The sequence below is a fragment of the Doryrhamphus excisus genome, chromosome 23, assembly GCF_030265055.1.
Source record: "Doryrhamphus excisus isolate RoL2022-K1 chromosome 23, RoL_Dexc_1.0, whole genome shotgun sequence".
Taxonomy (NCBI): Eukaryota; Metazoa; Chordata; class Actinopteri; order Syngnathiformes; family Syngnathidae; genus Doryrhamphus; species Doryrhamphus excisus.
In genome coordinates this window covers 8,742,621-8,756,909 of record NC_080488.1, presented here as the reverse complement: position 1 = coordinate 8,756,909, position 14,289 = coordinate 8,742,621, and the positions used below count along the sequence as shown (strand labels likewise).

General features: G+C 40.3%; 1 protein-coding gene across 2 annotated transcripts in view; it reads left to right on the top strand.

Moving 5' to 3' along the window:
• Positions 1 to 1,645: 1,645 nt before the first annotated feature.
• Positions 1,646 to 14,289, top strand: part of flt4 (fms related receptor tyrosine kinase 4) — a 61,184-nt gene continuing 48,540 nt past the window's right edge. For both annotated transcript variants that reach the window (XM_058063205.1, XM_058063204.1), the window contains exon 1: positions 1,646 to 2,002. In XM_058063205.1, the coding sequence (XP_057919188.1) occupies positions 1,945 to 2,002 (58 nt within the window). In that variant the 5' untranslated portion in view covers positions 1,646 to 1,944. The remainder of the gene's footprint in view (positions 2,003 to 14,289) is intronic.

Here is a 14,289-nt window from a genome sequence, read left to right as displayed (position 1 = left end):
TCATCTATATTGTAGGCGGGGTACATCCTGGACTGGTCGCCAGCCAATCACAGGGCACATATAGACAAACAACCATTCACACTCACATTCATACCTATGGACAATTTGGAGTTGCTAATTAACCTAGCATGTTTTTGGAAAATGTGGGAGGAAACCGGAGTACCCGGAGAAAACCCACGCATGCACGGGGAGAACATGCAAACTCCACACAGAGATGGCTGAGGGCGGGATTGAACCCTGGTCTCCTAGCTGTGAGGTCCGTGCGCTAACCACTTGAACACCGTACCACCGAAAAAACTACCAAAAACCTGCATGAACATGTTTGTAAATGTAAACATTCATTCATTTTCTACCGCTTTTTCCTCACAAGGGTCGCAGGGGTGCTGGAGCCTATCCCAGCTGTCTTTTGGTGAGAGGTGGGGTACACCCTGGACTGGTGGCCAGCCAATCACAGGGCACATATAGACAAACAACCATTCACACTCACATTCATACCTAGGGACAATTTGGAGTCGCTAATTAACCTAGCATGTTTTTGGAAAATGTGGGAGGAAACCGGAGTACCCGGAGAAAACCCACGCATGCACGGGGAGAACATGCAAACTCCACACAGAGATGGCTGAGGGCGGGATTGAACCCTGGTCTCCTAGCTGTGAGGTCCGTGCGCTAACCACTTGAACACCGTACCGCCGAAAAAACTAACAAAAACCTGCATCAACATGTTTGTAAATGTAAACATTCATTCATTTTCTACCGCTTTTTCCTCACAAGGGTCGCAGGGGTGCTGGAGCCTATCCCAGCTGTCTTTGGGCGAGAGGCGGGGTACACCCTGGACTGGTCGCCAGCCAATCAAAGGGCACATATAGACAAACAACCATTCACACTCATGGACAATTTGGAGTCGCTAATTAACCTAGCATGTTTTTGGAAAATGTGGGAGGAAACCGGAGTACCCGGAGAAAACCCACGCATGCACGGGGAGAACATGCAAACTCCACACAGAGATGGCTGAGGGCGGGATTGAACCCTGGTCTCCTAGCTGTGAGGTCCGCGTGCTAACCACTCGACCACTGTACAGTCGAAAACATAATTGTAAAGAAAAACCTGCATCAACATGTTTGTAAATGTAAACATTCATTCATTAATTTTCTGCCGCTTTTTCCTCACGAGGTTCGCGGGGGTGCTGGAGCCTATCCCAGCTGTCTTTGGGCGAGAGGCGGGGTACACCCTGGACTGGTGGCCAGCCAATCACAGGGCACATATAGACAAACAACCATTCACACTCATGGACAATTTGGAGTCGCCAAATAACCTAGCGGGATTGAACCCCGGTCTCCTAGCTGTGAGGTCCGCGCGCTAACCACTCTACCACCGTACCGCCGAAAACATAATTGTAAAGAAAAAACTAACAAAAACCTGCATCAACATGTTTGTAAACGTGTGTGTCCCTTTATGTCTTCAACCTCTTTCTTTTTTTATCTGTTTTTATATCTTTAAAATGCACAGAAAAAAGAAAGACACATCCACATAAGGATTGTGGATGATGGGCAAAATTCCCCCAAAGTGTAGTTTTCCTTTAAGGAAGAGGAACACAAACATTGTGTAGTCAATGTCGCACGCGCACGTGGCAGAGACTGCTGTGATCACTTCACTTCAGCGGCTGTGCACGCGCTCCAGTTACGAGCCAAGGAAAGGGAATTCATTGTAATTCCCATTCACTTCCTATGCATCCTTTTCCACACATTAGACCCCCACTCCCCCCTAACCGAACCCCCACGCAGCATTTGGGATTTGTCCTGTATCCACACCACATCGACTGGCCGAACTTCACCTGAGGTTTCTGGACTCTAAATGCAAGAAACTCCTCGGTAGACTACAAAAAAAAAAAAAAAAACATTTAGTGGAAATATCGTTTAACCTGTTGCACTATTGGAGTTATTGGAGATGAAGACACATTTGAACTTTTTCTGTCGGACTTGGATTGGAATTGCTTACGTATCAGGTGAGGAGACTTTTTTTTTTTACAACACGGCTGAAAGTTTAGTCAAAGTTTCATGTTATAATGTGACCTTTTAGTGTTTAAGCCTATTTAGCAGTTGATAGATAGACGTCATTTGTTAGCATAGCATTTAACTTAATGGCTTCCCTATCACATTTATATGATATGTCTAGTTTAGATAGATGCTGTTCTAACTTCTTTCAGCATACTTGATATAGCTAATTATAGCTAATGCTAGATAGATATAGATTCATATAGACGTTATTTAAATATAATTTTACAATGAATAGACTTTCGTGTCTATTTATAAAAGAAAATGTATACAATATACACATGCAATAATATTTTGACTACACTGTGTGCTCCAGGATGTTGAAATTGCGATTGTGCTAATTCGCAAATTCATCAAAACCCCTTCTAATTACCACACATTGTCCAAAAAAACGCATTTATTAAAAACAGAAAAATATTACAACTTTTTCAGTGCTTTGGTTCCGATTTTCTACAATAAAAGCTCTGATAAAACATTCCACTGTTCTCAAATATCTTTATTTTTTATTTTTCTGCACAAAATAAGATGAAAAATAAATAAACAAATCAAGAATAAAGAAAATCAATCAGTAATAAATATAATAATAATAATAATAATAATAATAATAATAAAACAGCAAATAATAAAAACTTAAGAAACCACATATAGTTGGTGGGTAGACAAATTATTTTTTTTCAGATTAAAATTAACAAAGCATTATTAGAGCTCTATAACTCTATGACTATAGTCACATTTATACTTTTTTTATTTACATAACATATTGCGCAACTGCAGGGTCTTGAGACACATGCTAACTCGCAAACTAAAGAGCTAGCGACCTAAACGGTAGCCTTCAAGTTATTTCCTTTAAACTTAAATAGCCAAAAAACTTACCACTTCCACACGGATAGGGAGGATAACTATTAACAGTTATTTAACCTTTAACATGAACATTAATCAAACGTAATAATTTTTTCTGGGTACATGATACCATACAGCATCCATATCAAAAATTTACCACTTCCACACAGATAGGGAGGATAACTATTAACAGTTATTTAACCTTTAACATGAACATTAATCAAACGTAATAATTTTTTCTGGGTACATGATACCATGCAGCATCCATATCAAACTTGCGCGGGCCGCACTAACATTGAACTTTCATATCAAAGCGGGGGCCTCAAACTAGTGTCCTGCGGGCCACATTTGGCTCGCGGGCCGTGTGTTTGAGACCCATGGTCTAAACCAAATCAAATGTGTCCTTGCATCACCCAACCACTTTTTTTTTCCCCGATGTTGTCAACAGTTTTTTTTTTTGTTTGTTGTGTTCATTCATGACTTATTCTTACACACATTTCCCTATTATAATTAAACTCAGGGTGATTTATTGCAACTTTCACGATTTTCTGATCCTCCAACCTCCATCGTGAACTTCTCAGAAATATGTTTTTTCTAAAACAATGAGCGATCCTCTCATATCCAGGCATGCATGAAGTCCAACTTTGTGTTGTCATGTTTATCAACCATGCATATGATGTTAATGAAGTGAAGAGACAACACAATTAGTGCATGGGGTTCGCACTATGGATGCAATGTAGGAGTGCGGGTGACTGATATAGATTGGACTGACATGTGGAAGGAGGCCCTCGGGGTCTGATGTGTCTTACTTTGGTGAAAAGAGAAGGCTTGTCACTTACTCATTTTTGTTGCTGCATGTGATTTGGCTGTGAACTGTAGCTAAAAAGTAAGTGGCAGAAAGCCCACTGGTGCCCTGTCACTGACTGCGTGATGTGGGAGTGCAGCTTAGAGTGTTCCCGGTCTTTCTTAAAAGGGACTTAATGTCTCTGTTGAAGTTGTTCATCACTCTATTGTTCAATTGAGGAAAAGAGGATTTGTCAAATTATAATCCCAAAATATAAGTACTCACATTGATGACATTTGACAAAAAAAAAGCAATTTAAAATTTGACCAAAATCCTACCTTAAAGACTACACAAAAGCGAATCAGAGGTGGAATCGCAAAGTAGAGAGACGCATGCCCTTTAAATAATTTTTTTCTGACTTCAATAACACCTGTACCCACTCCCACAGTGTGGCCTTTGAGAAGTTAAATAAGCAGGCCTGTCATTCCAACCTGCAATGTCCCCACGTCAAAAAAAAAAAAAAACGTGAATCAGTCATCTAAATGTCATATCAGAGATGAGTCATGGCGGTGAGACTGATGGTTGCGTGATTACACGTTACTGCGTGAATGCAGGTAGTCAAGCATAAACAACGTCTGATAGCATTGCTATTTCTCCATCATCGTGCAAAGAACTAAGTGTCCAGCATGTTTGGGGCTTTCTGCTTTTCAGTACGAAAGATGACAGATGTTGGGTACCTCACAGACCGTGAGTATATACTCATCATTAGGGGGCGTCTGGGTATAGCATTGATGTTTTTTTTTATTTTGATATTTTACATTTTGTAAACCAACCCATGTAGATATGCTAAAAAGATGTTTTTGCTTCTGCTATTTATGTTGTACAGTAAACCTCGGATATATCGGACTCGGATATATCGGAAAACGACAAAAAGATAAAAAAAGAACCAATTTTTCTGTAATGAATTTCCAATAAAAATTCATTGCATATATCGGATTTTTTTCATAACGGATTTCGCTTATTTCGGACAAAATCTCCAGTCCCGTTCCAATGCATTTCCATTAAATTTCCCTCGCATATATCGGATGGCCGCATCGTGGCGCTCTGATTCGCCGAATTACCGTTTGCAGCGTTGCCTGCGCGTCCAGGTACATTGGAAACATAGTCAAGGAAGTGACTTTTTATAACGGATAAAATCCGATATATGCGTAAAACGGACATTTTCCGGTATACGCATATAACGGATTTCGCTTATATCGGACAAAACCAGTGGGAACAATTGAATCCGATATATCCGAGGTTTACTGTAGTTGTTTATTTATTTGTTTTGTTTGTTTCTCATAATATTATGACTTCAGAAAGTAATGCATAATAATTTGTCTTTAGTCATTTGAACTAATTTTTTTTTTACTTAAAATTTGAATATAATGTTTGGATAGCGTGCAGACCTCACAGCTAGGAGACCAGGGTTCAATTCCACCCTCGGCCATCTCTGTGTGGAGTTTGCATGTTCTCCCCGTGCATGCGTGGGTTTTCTCCGGTTACTCCGGTTTCCTCCCACATTCCAAAAACATGCTAGGTTAATTAGCGACTCCAAATTGTCCATAGGTATGAATGTGAGTGTGAATGGTTGTTTGTCTATATGTGCCCTGTGATTGGCTGGCGACCAGTCCAGGGTGTACGGCGCCTCTCGCCCGAAGACAGCTGGTGAGGAAAAAGCTGTAGAAAATGAATGAATGAATGAATGTTTCTCCTCATAATATTATGATTTTATTCTCATAAAATTGCATTTTTGCAATTGCATTCATGCTGAGATTCACATTGGGAGTGACCGGGATGGATAGGATCAGGAACGAGTACATCAGAGGGACATTACATGTTAGAGGAGAGATAGTGAATATATTGGTAGAAGGATGCTGCCAGTTAGGAGACGTAGAGGAAGACCAAAGAGAAGGTTTATGGATGTAGTGAAGGAGGACATGAGGGTAGTTGGTGTGAGAGAAGACAGGGTTGGATGGAAGAGATCGTTTTGCTGTGGCGACACCAGAAGGGAAAAGTCAAAAGAAATAGAAGATTTCTTGTAATATTGCTACTTTATTTTCCTAATATTTTGACTTTATTTCTGATTTAGAATACATTTTTGCTGTTTCTTTTCTCATTTTATTGTTTCATTGGACATCCCTACTGAAGCCTATGAAGTTAGGTAGCAGTGTGTGTGGGCTAAGCATGTATCGGATGGATTTCCTATATGCGCTATGCACTATTTACGTATGTACTATATGTACATTAAACACAAATTTGTGCTGCTGGGCTTCCCTTAAACCCTCTTAACACGTCCATGTTCTTTCAAGCAAAGACATGCAAGACATGAAATGAACAGTCGATGTGTGAGTGCGATGCAAGCATGATATCCCCACTGGCTTTTTGCATCATTACGAACGGCGAGCGTGAGAGTGAGAGTGTGGTCGTTGTTCCTGCGGGCCCCACAAGCCCTTGTAATGTTAAGACGTGAGATCGAGGCTTGATGAGGGAAGCATCGTTCCATTTCTGGAGCTCCAAAGTATCTCCGATTGATGCGACTGCTTTGGTTTGAAGTGTCCTGCTTCTATCAGATTCACCAGTGGTATCACAATGTCTATTCTAGGTGTCTAAAAGATGAAATAGAAATAAATCTGGAGTTACGTTGGAGTGTAATTAGCAATTTAAAAACGTGCTGATTAAATATTAAAGTGACATGCAAGAGAGCAGAATGATCTTTGGCTTTAATGTTGCTTGAAGATGTTTTCTGTACGCATACTTTCAGATCATATACCGAAATCGGACTCTCATTTTTTGGTATTATTGTGGCAGACTACAGTAAACCTCGGATATATCGGATTCAATTGTTCCCACTGGTTTTGTCCGATATAAGCGAAATCCGTTATATGCGTATACCGGAAAATGTCCGTTTTACGCATATATCGGATTTATATCCGGTATATGCGTGAATCGGATTTTATCTGTTATAAAAAGGCACTTCCTTGACTATGTTTCCAATGTACCTGGATGCGCAGGCAATGCTGCAAATGACGTCGTATAGCGGCCTGTCATGATTCGGCGAATCGGAGCGCCACGATGCGGCCATCCGATATATGCGAGGGAAATTTAATGGAAATGCATTGGAACGGGACTGGAGATTTTGTCCGAAATAGGCGAAATCTGTTATAAAAAATCCGATATATGCAATGAATTTTTATTGGAAATGCATTACAGAAAAATCGATTCTTTTTTATCTGTCCGTTGTGAGCGAATTTCCGATATATCCGAGTCCGATATATCCGAGGTTTACTTTATTTATTAGTGTGTTCCGAAATTTCCAATATCTGTTGATTTATTTTTTGTTGTTTTTGTTTTGGGGTGGCACGGCGGTCTAGTGGTTAGCGCGCAGACCTCACAGCTAGGAGACCAGGGTTCAATTCCAGCAAACATTCGCTGCAAATGACGTCGTATAGCGGCCTGTCATGATTCGGCGAATCGGAGCGCCACGATGCGGCCATCCGATATATGCGAGGGAAATTTAATGGAAATGCATTGGAACGGGACTGGAGATTTTGTCCGAAATAGGCGAAATCCGTTATAAAAAATCCGATATACGTATGCAATGAATTTTTATTGGAAATGCATTACAGAAAAATTGGTTATTTTTTAATCTGTCCGTTGTGAGCGAATTTCCGATATATCCGAGGTTTACTGTACTTATATGGTTGACTTGTTTGAGCCAACAATAGCCAACTATTCCACGCACCGATCTCATGATTGAATCTCAGGACTCCAAGAGGCCAACCCCGAGGGCATGTCCTTGGAATATTTTGTTATATCGGCACGTATGTGAGAGGAATTCTGCTGTTCCATGTGTGGGAAGCCCTGTGCAGTACAAATAAATGAAGGCTGGTGCTTCATTCATCACTCGTGTGGAGCAGCAAGGCCTCTTTGGGCATATAGATGTCTGGTCACTCACTTTCATGTCAAGTATGACTACAGCTGAGAGATAAGTTCTTTCAACTGCAGGAATTTGTAGAAAAGGCCAAAAATGTGTCCTCATTAGTTTGGAAGATAGGTAATGGAAACCATGTGTGTGCTTTCATTTTTCGGACTTTTTTTTTTTTACTTAAATGTGTCACTTTTGAATGGAATTAACCAACCACCACCGTGCTACTTGTAGTGGCTATTTGTCCTTCAAAAAATAAACGTAACTTAAACTATAATCAAAAGGCCAACGATGCACCACAGGTTTTGTTTTACGCTGGCAAAAGAGTCATTGTCCAAACAATCTTGTTCCGTTTCTTCTTATTTCCTTTTATTACCAAGCAAGCAAACACTGCCTACCTAAATACGTATATTGCAGGTGCCCAGGGTGTTATCCAATGAAACAAACCCACGAATTAACTACTAATTAACCCCAAAAAATATGATAAACAAATAAATAACTAACAAGAAAATATTATCAAGTAATCCAAACAAAACAACAACATTCATTCATTTGGACTGGTCGCCAGCCAATCACAGGGCACATATAGACAAACAACCATTCACACTCACATTCATACCTATGGACAATTTGGAGTCGCTAATTAACCTAGCATGTTTTTGGAATGTGGGAGGAAACCGGAGAACCCGGAGAAAACCCACGCATGCACGGGGAGAACATGCAAACTCCACACAGAGATAGCCGAGGGTGGAATTGAACCCTGGTCTCCTAGCTGTGAGGTCTGCGCGCTAACCACAAGACCGCCGTGCAGCCCCAAAACAACAACAACAAAAAATAAATCAACAGATATTGGAAATTTAGGAACACACTAATAAATACAGTAAACCTCGGATATATCGGACTCGGATATATCGGAAATTCGCTCACAACGGACAGATAAAAAAGAACCGATTTTTCTGTAATGCATTTCCAATAAAAATTCATTGCATATATCAGATTTTTTTATAACGGATTTCGCCTATTTCGGACAAAATCTCCAGTCCCATTCCAATGCATTTCCATTAAATTTCCCTCGCATATATCGGATGGCCGCATCGTGGCGCTCCGATTCGCCGAATCGTGACAGGCCGCTATACGACGTCATTTGCAGTGTTGCCTGCGCGTCCAGGTACATTGGAAACATAGTCAAGGAAGTGCCTTTTTATAACGGATAAAATCCGATTCACGCATATACCGGATATAAATCCAATATATGCGTAAAACGGACATTTTCCGGTATACGCATATAACGGATTTCGCTTATATCGGACAAAACCAGTGGGAACAATTGAATCCGATATATCCGAGGTTTACTGTAGCTCCTACACTACTTGTGTATCCTTCCTTCATTCTATGCAACCGGGTTTCTTCTTTCTTTCTTACATCAATATATCAACACTGTACCTTTTTTCCTTTCCTGTGTTCTCATTGTGGCTCCCATTCATCGTGCCATTAATCCAGTATTATTGCAGCCATCCATCCATTCAACCAGGCCCACTACATTTCATTTAACCAGTCTCCTTTGAATTCCCTTCTTCCAACCAGCTCTCTAATTCCTTAATTCTTTTCTACTTACATTATTCTGTCCTCCATACAATTTACATGGTTTTATACTGGAATACCTTAATTTCACTCAAAGGTATTTGCAGAGAATGAACTACTAAGGAGGACAGTTTTTGTTATATCGCCAATATCTTGGAAAATCAGTTGTCTTGCGACCAGCCGGGGAAGATACCAGAGTCAAACTATGAGGAACATCGAGGCACACTGTGGTTGTTCGGCTTACAATGATGTTCTGATGGAAAAACCGCCATCCCAAGACACGTGTGACTATTACATGAATATTACAACGCTCCAAAGTGTAATGTTGCTTAGCAACAAGCCTCATTAAAATACTCAGAAGCTTAACGAGAGCCGTGGTTGCAATTTTTGTTTCAATTGGTTTTGTAGTACCAGGCAGCTTTAGCGGTGCAGGCACAATTGACCTGTGATACCTCTTGTCTTGTCAACTGAAGATGCTTGGGACTCACGGGTGGAGAGTCACCACCGGGGGAAATGACTAGCTTCCCTCCCGCTGACAACTGTTGACACAGCATACTTTACCGTGTACTCCAACGTAACCTGGGAACCGGGAATCAGGTAACAAGCGTACTTTAAAGTCTGACCTTTGGGCTGTTGCGGCTTTTTTGACAGTTTTAGGACTTTTTGAAACATCACAGCAGCTCTCATTTTTAGTACTTTTTGTATTCAAAGTGAAATTTTAACTACCTCATCATAGAAGTCATCGCGCAGACATTGGAGGAGTCCTCAGCAGGGGTGGGGGGGTGTTGCACGCAGCGCTAAAATGATGGCATGCAAAAAAAAAAAAAAAAAATGAGTGAGGCAGGTACAGGAAGTTTTAGTCAGGGACAGAGGATTTAAACATAGGAAACTGACCCAGATGTCTTGTCGCCGCATCCTTAATTTGACACTCCCCCAGGCAGGATGTTGCAAAGACTAAACTGCCCCAATAGTGGAAAGGGGGACCGGGGATGCAGTGGATGTCATCCCCCTTCACAGGAACAATGAAATCAAAGCCTCGCTGCCAGTCAGGCGGTCGCCTGGCTCAGCTTGGCCTTGTGTCCACATGACAGAGGAAGTGGACTCTTTCTTTTCGAGGCGAGAGAGAGAGAGTATGTTGTAGACCATGGAAGGCTGACTGCACATCCAGACGGCAGATCTGCTCCGTGGCCTACATGGCCTCCTGTCCGTCACCGGACATGAAAAGTGCCCCGGTCTTGGCTCTTTGCCAGATACTGTGTCACTGACAGTCCTGTTGTCACCCTTGTACAGCTTTCAAAGCTGTTTGATTGCACTCAATGTGTTTACTGCATGAGTATAAGCGAAAATTACAGTCTGTACAGAAACAGGCTAAAACATACTGAATAATCAAAGTAAGTACAGTAAACCTCGGATATATCGGACTCTGATATATAGGAAATTCGCTCACAACGGACAGATAAAAAAGAACCGATTTTTCTGTAATGCATTTCCAATAAAAATTCATTGCATATATCGGATTTTTTATAACGGATTTCGCCTATTTCGGACAAAATCTCCAGTCCCGTTCCAATGCATTTCCATTAAATTTCCCTCGCATATATCGGATGGCCGCATCGTGGCGCTCCGATTCGCCGAATCGTGACAGGCCGCTATACGACGTCATTTGCCCAGTCCAGGTACATTGGAAACATAGTCAAGGAAGTGCCTTTTTATAACGAATAAAATCCGATTTACGCATATACTGGATATAAATCCGATATATGCGTAAAACGGACATTTTCCGGTATACGCATATAACGGATTTCGCTTGTATCGGACAAAACCAGTGGGAACAATTGAATCTGATATATATACGTAAATAGATATTGTAAGTGTATTGTATTGTAAGTGTATATGTGAGAAAGAATAATGTAACATAGTATGCATGTCTGAAATAAATTAAGAAGAAAGAAAGAAAGAACTGTAACAGTGACATTTTAGAACGAATGCTAAAATCATCGCACAGCAACTTAACACTCAAAAGGTAGCTAAGAAATATACATAACAAGTGCAATAGGAATTTAAAAAAATGGTTTCCCATCATGCATTTATTCTCAGCAAATCATTTGCCAGGGTGCTACAATGAGCTGGATGAAGCCATTATTTTTCCAAGCTCATTCTCGTACAATTGCGATGTTAGAAGACACATTTCTTTCTTAAAGGGTACCTGTTATGCTTTTTTTCCCCACTTTTCAGACCTATAAATGTAGTTAGAATGTTGTATTCTCTTGTTAAACGATGCCAAAGTTTCAGATAATTAGGTTTGCGCATTTGCAATTCTTCTTTGTGTTGTTTGGAATTGTGTATTTCCTGCAGTTTTATAAAAAAAAAAAAAAACCTCAGACTGCAAATGGTCCCCAGTCCATACTCTGGTCACCCCTTTATTAAACCATCAATGACACATGTGAAAAATCTCTTCATTACTCCCACCATGCAATCGTTTGTTTGTTTACGGAGAAGTACTTTTTTTTGTTCCTGTTATGACTGTTCCTGTGTGACAGCTTAGGGATCAAACTACGGAAGAGCAAGGAAACGCGACATCTCCTTCACTGTCCATGAAAAAGGGAAGTGAGAGACGAGTGACTATGATAAAGAAAACAGGAAATTTGCTCGCTATGAAAAACACGGCACTGCTTTTGACACAAGCTTTAATGTGCCTTCCGCCGTTCCCATGAAGAGAAGGATTCTCTTTATGTGTACCTTTGATGGCGCTCACTTCGTATTCGCCTGCCTGTCAAAAGAAGCTTTACATTTTAACTGGCTTGTGGTATAGAGTTCTTTGTGAGAGCTTTTTTTCCCCCTTCGATATATGTGTGATTTATTTATCGTCAGTAGGTGCTCCTATAGGTTTGACGGTCATGGTCAATGTTCTTTGACTCTAGCCTAACCACAAGCATGAAGCAGGAAGAGAGCTCAACAAACTAGAAATGCTTATTCTACTTACAATCTTCATAATTCAGTATCAATTTTATTAGATTCTAAAGAAATAATTCCATAGAAATTAAACTTAACAGAGGTGTGTACAAATTCCTTATATGGGCGTAGCTGTAAGCCATTTTCTTCTATTGTGATCCCCAGAAATGTATTTTCCTTCACATGTCTACACCAGGGGTCTCAAACTCAATTTACCTGGGGGCCACCGGAGCTAGCGTCTGGGCAAGGCTGGGCCGCATCAGGTTTTCCCAACAAAAAAAAACAAAAAACACTTTTATTAAAAACTTTTTCAGTGCTTTGGTTCCGATTTTCTACAATAAAAGCTCTTAAATAAAACATTCCACTGTTCTCAAATATCTTAATTTTTATTTTTATGCACAAAATAAGATGAAAAATACCTTTAAAACGGTAGCCTTCAAGTTATTTCCTTTCAACTTAAATAGCCAAAAATGTACCACTTCCACACGGATAGGGAGGATAACTATTAACAGTTATTTCACCTTTAACATGAACATTAATCAAACGTAATAATTTTTCTGGGTGCAAAATAAGATGAAAAATAAATAAATAAATCAGGAATAAAGAAAATCAATCAGTAATAAATACATATAATAATAATAATAACATGGCAAATAATAAAAACTTAAGAAACCACATATAGTTGGTGGGTAGACAAATTATTTTTTTCAGATTAAAATGAACAAAGCATTATTAGAGCCCTGTAGACATGACAAAACACGACTATAGTCACATTTATACTTTTTTTTATTTACAACATATTGTGCAACTGCAGGGTCTTGAGACACATGCTAACTCGCAAACTAGAGCGCTATTCGACCTAAACGGTAGCCTTCAAGTTATTTCTTTTAAACTTAAATAGCCAAAAACTTACCACTTCCACACGGATAGGGAGGATAACTATTAACAGTTATTTAACATTTAACATGAACATTAATCAAATGTAATAATTTTTTCTGGGTACATGATACCATACAGCATCCATATCAAACTTGCGCGGGCCGCACTAACATTAAACTTTCATATCAAGGCGGGGGCCTAAAACTAGTGTCCTGCGGGCCACATTTGGCCCGCGGGCCGCATGTTTGAGACCCCTGATCTACACCGTCTATTTGTATTTGCTGGTATGTGGAACCACGTTTCCTGCGGTCCCACAGCATCCCTCCTGGTTTTGTTGGCATTTCGTACTACGCAGCTTTCTTATTGACTGCCTGATAGTAGTCAGACGGTGATTTACTATCAGTCACATGAGCCATATCATCTGCATTCCTTCTCTGTCTCTTTTCTCTTTAACGACATGATGTCAGGGTTGAGTTTGAGCTGGTCGTCCAGTTAATTCATGCTTGCACGCTGCCCGGCACTATACACATCAAACGATGTAATGATGTCTCTGGAAAACAAACTCCAGGCTCAAACCAATGTTGAATTTGTATTCATTTATATTGACTTTTAATTTAATGTTATTGGAAGCTACTTTTCTGATATTGTTCAGTGCAGTCAGACATGATGAAATGCGCAGGGCTTTGTGTTTGTCTGTGTGTCATAGAATGTTGTGTTCAAGTGATATTTCCCTTCTTTAGTATTCAGCAGTAAAAAAAAAAGGTAGGTTTAAGCAAAATATCAGTTCTCAACAATAAAAAGGAGAAAAACAGCTTTGTGTGAAAAGCATAACTTTGTCAAAAATGTCATGAAAAATACATTTTCTCCAGCTTACCCTGACAAGAGGGTTGTGGGGGGTACTGGAGACTATCCCAGCTGTCTTTGTGCGAGAGGCTGGTCGCCAGCCAATCACAGGGCACATATAGACAAACAACCATTCACACTCACATTCATACCTATGGACAATTTGGAGTCGCTAATTAACCTAGCATGTTTTTGGAATGTGGGAGGAAACCGAAGTAACCGGAGAAAAGCCATGCAAGCACCGGGAGAACATTCCACACAGAGATCCCCCCCCAGAATCGAATCGGATCGCCTAGCTGTGTGGCCTGCGCGCTAACCACTCGTCCACCGTGTGGCCCATAGTTATATTTATTTAGACAAATATTTATGCAAATATTTATTTACAAACAAAC